Source organism: Diospyros lotus, chromosome 8, assembly GCF_014633365.1.
Source record: "Diospyros lotus cultivar Yz01 chromosome 8, ASM1463336v1, whole genome shotgun sequence".
Lineage (NCBI taxonomy): Eukaryota > Viridiplantae > Streptophyta > Magnoliopsida > Ericales > Ebenaceae > Diospyros > Diospyros lotus.
In genome coordinates this window covers 38,941,333-38,952,064 of record NC_068345.1, presented here as the reverse complement: position 1 = coordinate 38,952,064, position 10,732 = coordinate 38,941,333, and the positions used below count along the sequence as shown (strand labels likewise).

The 10,732-nt window shown below is 35.2% G+C and overlaps 1 protein-coding gene across 3 annotated transcripts; it reads right to left on the bottom strand.

Annotated features, from left to right (window-relative positions):
• Window positions 1-1,291: 1,291 nt before the first annotated feature.
• Window positions 1,292-10,137, bottom strand: LOC127808134 (auxin response factor 3-like). Of its 3 annotated transcripts, none has more exons than XM_052346526.1 (12): window positions 9,979-10,137; window positions 9,486-9,783; window positions 9,282-9,338; window positions 8,793-8,972; window positions 8,178-8,262; window positions 7,936-8,026; window positions 7,704-7,868; window positions 5,735-5,854; window positions 5,588-5,663; window positions 3,271-3,433; window positions 2,025-3,184; window positions 1,292-1,548 (listed from the first exon to the last, which is right to left on the bottom strand). In XM_052346526.1, exons 2-11 carry the CDS (start codon window positions 9,765-9,767, stop codon window positions 2,268-2,270), a joined length of 2,136 nt encoding a protein of 711 aa, XP_052202486.1. In that variant the 5' UTR covers window positions 9,768-9,783; window positions 9,979-10,137; the 3' UTR covers window positions 1,292-1,548; window positions 2,025-2,267. The 3 variants fall into 3 exon arrangements, with proteins under 3 accessions (XP_052202486.1, XP_052202488.1, XP_052202487.1); XM_052346528.1 differs by having other exon boundaries at window positions 9,901-10,116; XM_052346527.1 differs by having other exon boundaries at window positions 9,486-10,116.
• Window positions 10,138-10,732: the final 595 nt, after the last annotated feature.

The window sequence follows — 10,732 nt, the reverse complement described above, 5'->3', positions numbered from 1 at the left end:
GACTAAGGAGACAAACTGATGAGGATAATATTTACATTTATTTGTGCAATATAAAAATCGAATAAAATTAATGAGTATCTTTTCTTGGTGGAAGGAAGGTGTGTATTTATTATATTTTAGCTCTTTAAGTCAAGAGTCAAATAACATTAATGGGGTCAGGTCAAAGTGAAGTTCGAAGCAACTGCATGTAAAGACACAGAGAGTGATATTTTATAGTACCCTGCTAATATGAATAAATGGACATTTGTGCACGTACGCGTTTCATGTAACCATTCTATTTCTCAATTTTCTTCGTTTGTTAATCGTTAGTTTTTACATTGATCGGATGAATTTCCAAGTCTGTGTAGGCCATATCCCGTCGTCATAAAGAGCAGCTCCCTGCACTTGCAGATGCAGCAGGTGGGCTCTTCACTTCTACTATGAAAACCAGTATTGGAAATAATAATTTGTTTTCCAATCGCTGGGACCAGTGTATACAAATGTGAAAATGGAGGGAGGAGACACGATCAAGTCATGACCAGCCATTTCTTAGGAGTGAGTGGAACACAGTTGGCCAAAAGCAATTCTACATTATTTTTTATTTTAAAATCTTAAAACTTTTTATAATTTCAAATGTACACCTAAACTTTAGCTCAAAGTACATTTATGTCCCATAACTTTTATATATATATATATATATATTTTTTTTTTATAAAATTCTAAACTTTTTATGGTTCTAAATGTGTTATTGAACTTTACAAAATTATTCATTTAAACATTTGGTCAGCAGGTGAATTGAAGACACATTTTAAGTATTTAAATGAATGATTTTACACAATTTAAAGACATTTAAAACTACAAGGTTCCACAAGAAAAAAAATTTAGAAATTCAAGAGCATAAATATATTTTTTTTTTGTCAAAGTTTAGAGACATATTTGAAAACACAAAAAAATTAAAATTCCACAAAATAAAAAAAAAAAATGTAAAAGTTCATGTGCATAAGTATAATTTTCGCCAACAGAGTTTCATCACATCCAATCCATGAATGAAATCACGAAATTATGATTCAAACCAACTGAATCAGTCTAGTGGGGCCGCAGATTTTTAAGTAAGAGATGGCATAAAAAAGACAACAGGAGCATGAACAAGAAGAGTGATATGGGTTTACTCCACAAGTCATTGCTCAGGCACAAGCTTAGCCCCCAGTAGACAAACACAAAACACTTTCATGGAAAGAGAACAGGAAACGAAAGAAAAACGGAAGAAAGGAGGAGGAAATACATTTGAAGACTTGGAGGAAAGACTAGCACAGAAGCAACAACTCATTAACTAGATTGAACAAATTAACATCGGTCATTAAACATTTCGAAAGCGGAAAATACTAAAAGAGTTCTTGTCTTTTCCTGGCAAAGAAGCCACAAACCACAGCAACTTCTTGCATGGAAAATAGTTACATTTTTTTTCAAGAACAAAGATATCACAAATAGTACGGGGACTTATCTTCCAAGTAACTGCTGCTGTGACACATCAATACCTTAAGATGTTGCAAAACAGTACTGCTGAATTACCTGCAAAGCATAGCTCCGTATTATTTAAAGAAAGTTGGAATATAGAACCAAAAGGATTAAACGCTAAAAAACCTAAATTTATTTCGACTGTTGTTGCAAACACAAGATGGATGCTATTTGGTAGATTTTGAACCCAGACCCAAAAAAAAAAAAAAAAGAACAGCCCACGATCATACAACTTTCAAGGTATGTGAACTAGGCTTTTTATGTTAACATCGATCGTCTCCATACACCTACTGATTTTGACTCTTAATTCTTTTCTGGGAATACATGAGATTATCAAATCAAAAGGGTATAGGAATCTTTTCTCACCTGGATATTAGTCACTTCAGTTTTGGGCCTTACATATAGTCTATTGCACAAGCGTCACAGTTGGTAACATGCTTACTGGTTCAAAGTTCTAAATATCTAATGCATGAAACTTCAATAAAAAAAAATATGATGCAGATAATGAATATTAAAAGACTGGTCCTTACAGGTATAGAGAATCTTCATCAAGCTCCCAATCATCCTCATAAACTTGTTGTATCGCTTGTCTGTGCCATCCAAATCCCTTTCAACATCAAATTACTAATCCCTCACAAACCAAACACCAAGCCCATCAAATTTAGCAAGATCAATTACCATTTCACAGTGCTTAATCCCTTGCAACTTACAGTTCCTATCTTAGAACAGGTATACTACAATGCAATAAGAAGGCATATCTCTAACAGCACGAGTCAGTTAGTTATCTTCGTCATCAGTGGAGGCTTAGGATGCAAATGCACCCCACCATGGGGTACAAAAGAGGAATCAGAGTGATACACAGATGAAACTTGACAGGGATCACAATCTTTAGTTATGGGATTTCTTCCCTCGGTCAGTGGAAAACCAAATAGTCTGCAGCTACTTTTACAATTGGACACTAAATTTTGGCTGCTACTACATGGTGAACGAGTTGCAAGAGTAGAATTTGAAATACCTAGTTGGTTATACCCATCAGGAAGACCAGAAGAACTAATTTGTTGTTCTTCCTCCTGAGAGCTATGCTCACGTAATGAGAATGGCATGAACTTCCCAGAATATGTTTCAGAAAGATCAAATGAAGACTGATCACTAGTCTCGTTCTCCTGATTAGTGCAAAACATTGCATGGAAGTTAGGAGCAGAAGTACATCCTTGTTGAAATGTTAACACAGAAGAAGGGGATGATGCCTCCGCTAATGATGCAATTGGGCGCAGATAAGTATTATACCCTTGCATCAGGGTACGCCATCCAGTCCCTAGTCTAGAAGCTCGAACACAATCAGTGATTCCTTGGCCCCTGTTTTCTTGCACCATGTTCACCACTAGGCTGCTTCCATACATGTGGTTTGAAAATGTTTCTTGACCTTGCAAGACCTTACCAAATCCAAACGATTCACCGAAGCCTATGCTTCCATAGGAAATAGCAGAATCTCCAAGCAGATTTCTGACACCATTTCCCAATGCAGAAATCCTGGCAGTACCAGAACCAGGATTGGACCTCCTTATCTCTGGAGGAAGAGGAGGATGAATATCATCACCACCATAGGAAGAATTGAAACCCAAAATTTCTTGACCTTGCAAGACCTTCTGGAACCTTAAAGATTCCTCAAAGTCTGACATTTCTGTCCCATCTGTACAAGGTAATTTATAGAGTCATCAAAATGAAAAAAAGATCAGAAAATCTAGAATGATAAAGCTTTTCCCAAGACATCAGAACCTTTGGGAACTGGAAAATCTGGTTTTGTTGGAGGAAAGCCAACCCGTGTCCTCTTCATACCAGGTGTCAACAAGTTGCTGGATGTAGACACCGAGCTGATTGGCTCAATCTCCCATGGGGAGACCCTTTTATGTCTGATAATTTCTGGATCATCCCACCTTACCTGCAGAAAAAGATAAAATCAGTCATTTGATTCTTCACACCATCAAGTTACAGGCATAATCAGGAGAACATTTCACATATGTATTTATACCCAGACTATATCGATCTAGATTAGAGAGGAACAAGCCCAGGTGGAAGTGCAGCAACGGAGTTCCACAATTTTTATACTTGGTTAAGCCTTTCTACCAACTACAGGTTTAATAACATGAATCTTCACTCTCCATTTTACCATGAAGAGCTATAGTTTCAGTAAACCACAATTTAATCATTGCTTCGTTGTTATCTCAGCCCCAAGTCACCAAGCATGGAAATTGAGCCGTACTTTTCCTACTGAGCAGTGAGCACTTAATTAATCTATGTTTTACATGATCAAACCATCTCAACCGACTACATTGTAAATGTTACGTCCATCTCATAAATTGTGCCATTCTTAACCATATCTCTTCTAATTTAACTGCACACCCATCTTACCATTCATGTCACTAGATTCATTTTGCTAACTTATTATTGCTTAATTGTCCAACACTGCATATCATGAGCATAACAGCTTAAATGTTTGTCCTAGGTACCAAAATAGGTATGTTTTGGCCACTTGAATTCCAACTAGTTCATATTATGTTTGACCCTTGCCAATATTTATCTCTCCATCCCTACGGAAGATGAGCCTAGGTACCAAAATGACTCACTCAGTGGTACTTCTCAGCCTTCAATGTTGACTACCATTCGTTCCTACCTTCTTTTTCCTAGCTTTGCATTCCATATATTCAGCTCTAATCCAGTTTATCTTAAAGCTACTTACTGAAGTTCTAAGTTAGCATTTACCACTTATTTCGTTTCATCTACTGAAACAAATAATGGGTAAATAGCATATACTAGGATATTTCCTAGTATGCACGTTTAGTCTATTCATTATAACTATATTGAAAAATGAGTAAATTAAATGACTAGTCACTAAACTTAGCACTCCGTAATAAACTAGTCACTGTATTTTAATTTTTGTCACTACAACCACTAAATTTTAATTTTTGCTATAATTCAGTCCCTTGTTTGATTTTTTATCAAATTATGTTAACAAAAACTTACACAATATACGTTAATATAAACCCAAAAATCATTCAATTTCAGATTAATATAAAGCCCACAATCAAGTGATTTTGAAGTTTATATTAATGCATATCATATTAGTTTTCATTAATAGAATTTGATGAAAAAGGAAAAGAGGGATTGAATTATAACAGAAATCAAATTTACTGGTTGTGGTAATAAAAATTGAAATACAGTGACTAGTTTGTTATGAGTTACAAAGTTTATTGACTAACAATTTAATTTGTCCCATCAAAAAATAATGGTTTAACACATAACCTTGATATTTATAATGGGAAATTCTTCAGCTGGCCAATTCATAATATTCAATTGAAACACGGACAAATTTATATCATGGTCCTTGTTCCCAACCTGCTCTGGAGGATTACTCCTGTTGTAACTTCAGTCTAGAAGCTTACCAAATATTTTTTCAGCACATGAAACACTAAGATTAACTTCATCTAATTAAAACTTTATTTTGTTTGGTGATAATTAATGAGAGACAATGGTTTGCTGCAGAACCAACGGCAGTTTTTGAAAGCTAGCAAAGATCAATGACTAGGGCATGAAGCCAATGACTTCGTATGTTTGAAGAGTTTTTGCTGCAGACACAAAATTATATCATCAGTCAGAGAAGAAGGCATGAAGCAATTTAAACCGAGCAGCAGAACTTCAGCCTTCAAGAGTCAGGAAGCAACTAAGAAGGAATTACTTCACTGTAAAAAATACTGTAGTTAATGTGGAACTGCATATATGAATTGCTTATCTCCTCATATGGCTGCACTCTTAGAAGGATAGAAGAAAGTACGAGGAGATAACAATAAAAATTGAGACTCAAAACACAAAAATTTCAGCAAAATTGAAAATTTGTGTCATTATGGGAGAAATGACCACTACAGAAGAAGGTATACTTATTTCCACATCAACATTATAGGCCATGTATTGCTAGATCCAGTTCCAGACTCAGGGTAAGAACCTATTTTGCAAGCTAACCATAGCTCCAACTGATATGCACCCAGACTAGAAACTCCTGTATTGGAATGAATAGCCAAGCAATAAAACAAATACATACCAATAGGCATCTCCATTTTGAACCAGGCCATCTAACAGGATCCACGTCACTAACTCCAGTAACAAGTCCAGTACACCTGCCAGGAGCACAACAAATTAGACATTGATGGAGTAACTTCTTGAATACTGCAGTCAGAACATTCCCAACCTTCTTTCAGTTGCATCTTCTGCTTCAAGAAGCCTTTTAAACCTCATTCCAACTGAAAAAGAGTGACTTAGGCTCTTTGAGAATTTTTGGAATGGTAATACAAACTCTGACGAGCTAGTCCTACAAGATGCGACTGAAGTTCAGGAGCAAATAGAAAATGACTGATGAACGTACTGAAGGGCACGCACAATTAGGCCATATTCCAAACCAAAAAAAAAAAAAAAACAGTGTATATACCAAGGAAAGGTACAATTAACAAAATCAGCTGTATTAAAATAAAGAAAAATCAAACACAATGTCTTGGAAAGTTGAATTTAAAACTAAAGACAGATAAAACAGGACAATGTAGAGGTTGATCTATTCATATAATTAACTACACAACCAAACGGGATACCATCAATCCAAGATAACCATTTAAAACAGAATCCACAAAATGCATAGAATTTAAATCAAACTGTAAAATTTTAACTATTTTAGTTTTATATATGACTTCATGATGAAACTTTGCAGCAAATTAATATTTCAGTGAAAATAGATCACTGCAGTCAATAGAAGTGCAATTAATAATATGATATAACCATATGTTGCACACTTTTCAGTCAACATCTGAGGTCACATCACTTTTCCAGTAGTCCCTGTAATTCACAAGGAAGAAAGTGCAGGTTTAAGGCCCAGATAGAAGATTTCTCTCACAACAACAGACATAGAAAGAATTGCAAAATGGAAGCAAATTGTTATCCAAAAACATAATAAGCATATATTGCACTAATCACATGGGTTTCATGCTATGGAACACAAAGCTTGAAGTTGCTAATTTAATAGCTCATGTAGAGATATCATCTTCTCCACAAAATATGATTCAGATAAATTTTGGATCGTGAAAAGACTGAATCATGACCCCACATATATTAGGATAAAAGCTTAGTATGTCATTGCAAAAAGACTGAATCAATAATGAATGGAAGTAGAAACCAATATTTGGAATTTAGAACCTACAAATTTAAGGGAAAAAAAAAGAAAAATACCCATAGATAGAAGTAAAGATCCAAAATTTGTTGCAAACACAAAGCATGTCCATGATGGGCAACATGCCTTACAAGGAGAGACACAATTGTCTTTATTAGATATTCAGAAGATTATTTAAAATTTAAGAAGAAATATGGTACAAATTAGCTAAAAGAACAATCTGGACATTGTAAACAGTAAGAAGCAATAACTATACAAATATGATTCTCTGTTGTTTTACCTGTCACATGTTGATTAAACATTTCTGACAGTTCTTTGGAAATTCGAATTTTTAAATATTTACTAATTAAAAGAGCCGTCTGAATGTTGATTACCTGCCAATGTATTACAACACACAAATATAACATATGGGTTGACCATTTCTGACAGTTCTTTGAAAATTTGAATTTTTAAATGTTTACTAATTAAGAGAGCCATCTGAATGTTCCACGCAATAAGAGCTATTTGTATGAAAACCAGATCATATAAAAAGTCTAGAATATTGTATGCTTCCAAGAGCAGGAATTTGGAAAGGGTATAAATGTATTAGATCTAAATTTCACAAAAAATACCTCAATCAGTTTAAGGTTTTCTAGAATAATTGGAGCCAGAAAATATTTTGTCGTAACTGCAAAAAGTATCCTCACTCAAATAATGACACACATATGGTGGGTCAATGTTTTGGTATCTGTGGGCTTTACAAGTATTCGGTGATAAGTTTTCATGAAAAGAGTTAATGCAAAAAATAATACCAAATATTGGCATGTGCATGACATGCTTTGTAAGAAACATTAAGAAGAACTCAACCCCAACCCCAACTGCAACCCCCGCTCTCTTCATGGCAAGTAAAAATGGTACTTTTAGGAACTCAACCCATTAGAAAATCCAATATAACACATGCAGATTAAAATTTGTTAATACGAATACTCTTAACAGGAAAATAGTTTACATGCATTCAAATTACCTTGGGTTGTAGCAAATGTTGAAAACACTTTTTCTTGATATAGCATTCACCACAGCTCCAATAGTTCCAACTTCCACCTTCTTGCTAGAGATATCAGGAAAGGAAGAATCAGTTTCAGTTTGAGCTGCTCTTCGGATTCCCAACCTCAATTCTCCATCACCGCCCCTGCCATAAATGAAATATGAGCATCCAAAAGTAGTCAGCATTCTCTTCAAATTTAGGTTTTACTTACCTTAGAAAGAGCACAGCATCTCCAGAAACAAGCTTCTTCTTGTTGATAAAGGCGCTCCAACCAGTAGTCAGTAGATGCCTCCGAGGCTGGCCTGCTCTAACAGGAAGGGGGACACAAACTTTAAACCACAAACTGGGAACATATAATCTTTAAAATCCCATCACCATCCTATTGTTAGATACAAATAAAATACAGTTCCAACAGATGAAATATTTGAAATGTACAGGTGTTTTGTCACAGACCCCGATAGATGTGACGGAACTTCCATTCATTCCCATGCAAATCTTTGGCTATAAGCTCTTGTGATGGCCTTTGTTGATTATAATCCTGCAGCAAAAATCTAGAGAACTGACATCTTCCAGTAAAAAAGAGTTATTTGTTAAAGTATGTCTTGATTTATAGAATGAAACTCGTTATTTGACCCGGCCCGGATAATTTGGGACAAGATCCAAATGTGGTATTTTCATGAGAACTGTGGTGGTAGCGGAGGGCTTGGGCAGTTAGGCCCAACCCCCAAGCCCAAATCTCCATATATATATATATATATATATTCTCATTCGTGTAATTGAGGTGTGAGGTAAAAATGGATTAAGGGTGTAATCAGGGTTTTTGGGTTTGAGAGAAATCAAGAGATTGTATTGCTTCATTTTCTTCATAGTGAAATTGTTTGTCTCTTCCCATGGACGTAGATCACACATTGTAATTGAACCACGTAAATTTTGTGTTTGCTTGTCTTTTATCTATTTGTTTGCTTCTCGTTTCTATACATTGTCACGACATTTGGCAAGGAGTAATTATATATGCATTTCCATACAATGAGAAAAACTATTTAAACTGCTAAAGCAAGGTTCGAGTACCAGAGGAGGGAAGCAGTCCTCAGCAGCCCGGCGAGGAACAGAAAATCCCCCATGAGTGCTAGTATCAGAGGCAGTAAGGGTCTTGCAAAACATGTGTGGTGTGCTCAACTTGGCCGCACCTTCAGTGTCTTCTTCTTCACTTTCTGCTGCAGTTTCCCCTTGCCTCCATTTTTGCTCAGTCTACTCACAAAATAAATTCAGTAACAACCAATTAACTAAAATGTTCCAAACACACCACAGCACATAATCACAAGGGCCAACTCGTGTTCAGATGGAAAACATTACTTCAGAATATACTAGAAATAATATACTTGAAAGATCATTTTCATCCTTAAATCATTTATATAAAAAATAAAAGATGCATTTTTGAGCAAAGGAAAGCAACAGAAGTACCTTCAAAATGCTAATATCATCCCAAAAGAAATAAAAACAAAAAAAATATTCATAGACTTGTACAAACTACATTAATAGGCATTAGTCAGAACTCACCTGAGCATCTGGAATTAGGAACATTTCTGCATAAACCTCATCAGAGGCTGCCTCCGGCTACCAGGAAAGCACATACGAAAAAACTAAAATTACCTTCCAAACTAGCAAAATCAAGATCCAAATTGAACAGCTTCCGCTTGCCGACAACAATTTCACACTTCAAATACATACAAACGCGAATATGTACATATATAAATGGCTTACATGAAGCTTGACATCGACAACTCGACAGAAAACCTGGGGAGGGAGGCCGTAGACAGCGGCCGGAAAATCAGAGACGCGTTCGAAGTGGCCCTGCGGGAAGTAGACCACCACACTGCCTTTCTTCGGGAGCGACGAGAGCGGACCAGCGCACGCCTGCCATAGCTCCAAGCACACCGGCGTCGGAGTCGGAGTCGGAGTCGGAGTCGGCGACGGCGAATTGAGAAGGGGCGGCGCTTCGTCGTCCTCGTCGTCGACGGTGTTGAGATCAATCAGACCGCACATCGTCTAGATAACGGCCCTAGAACGCGAAGCAGAGGCGGAATTGGACGGAAATGGAGCGACTATGTGAGCTCAATGAGCTATGAACTCTAGTATATAACGAAATTGAGATATAGATGCACACATACACACATACATATATATAAATAGAGAGAGAGAAAGAGTAGCGTCTGTGTGCTTGGAATTAAGCTGTTAAAGGTGCAGGGTTTTGTACCTGCAAGCAGCAGCAGCGATTCCTGGGCGGAGAGAACAGGTGCTTTGTTGCTGCTGCTGCTGCTGCTGCTGCTTGGCACGGGGAGACGAGAGACAGAGAGAGAGAGAGAGAATCTGTACGCTTAAATGTATACAGTATGTGTGTAGAGCGAGCGAATGGGGATAAAATATTCAATGTAACGCTGCTATCGCTTAAAAATTGTATAGATAGTCACTAAATTTTATATTAATATATAAAAATATATTAAATTTTAATTTATAGTTAAAATTTTATTAAATTTTAATTTAATATATAATTATTGTTAATTTTCATTAAAAAAATTAATGAGATGTTGATATGACTAATAACATAAAAAACTAAACAACACAAATGGTCACTAAATTTTGAATAAAAATACAAAAAAATTATTAAATTTTACATTAAAGTATAAAAAAATTACTAACATTTGTACTAAAATACAAAAATATCAGGTTGTATTCTCTTTATTTTTTAATTTTTAATTTTAAGTTTTTAATTTATTTTTAATTTTTTGTTTTATTAGTCTATTTTTAAAAAATTGAAAACGCGTTCTCTTTGTCATTTTGAAAAATTATTTTTTAAAATAAAAAATTAGGAAATACGTTCTCTTTGAAATTTTGAAAATATTTTTTTAATAATATTTTATTAAGTAAATTATAAATATTTAATGTTAATATATTATTAAAATATATATATACATTTTAAAATTAATAAATTTTATAATATTTTTTTCATT

Coding starts and splice junctions, on each gene's coding strand:
- LOC127808134 (XM_052346526.1), bottom strand. CDS start 9,767: ATGTGCGGTCTGATTGATCTCAACACCGTCGACGACGAGGACGACGAA. Junction 8,973..9,281: donor TCCTAATTCCAGATGCTCAG/GTGAGTTCTGAC, acceptor TTTTGTGAGTAG/ACTGAGCAAAAATGGAGGCA. Junction 3,434..5,587: donor CAAAATGGAGATGCCTATTG/GTATGTATTTGT, acceptor CTTTTTCTGCAG/GTAAGGTGGGATGATCCAGA.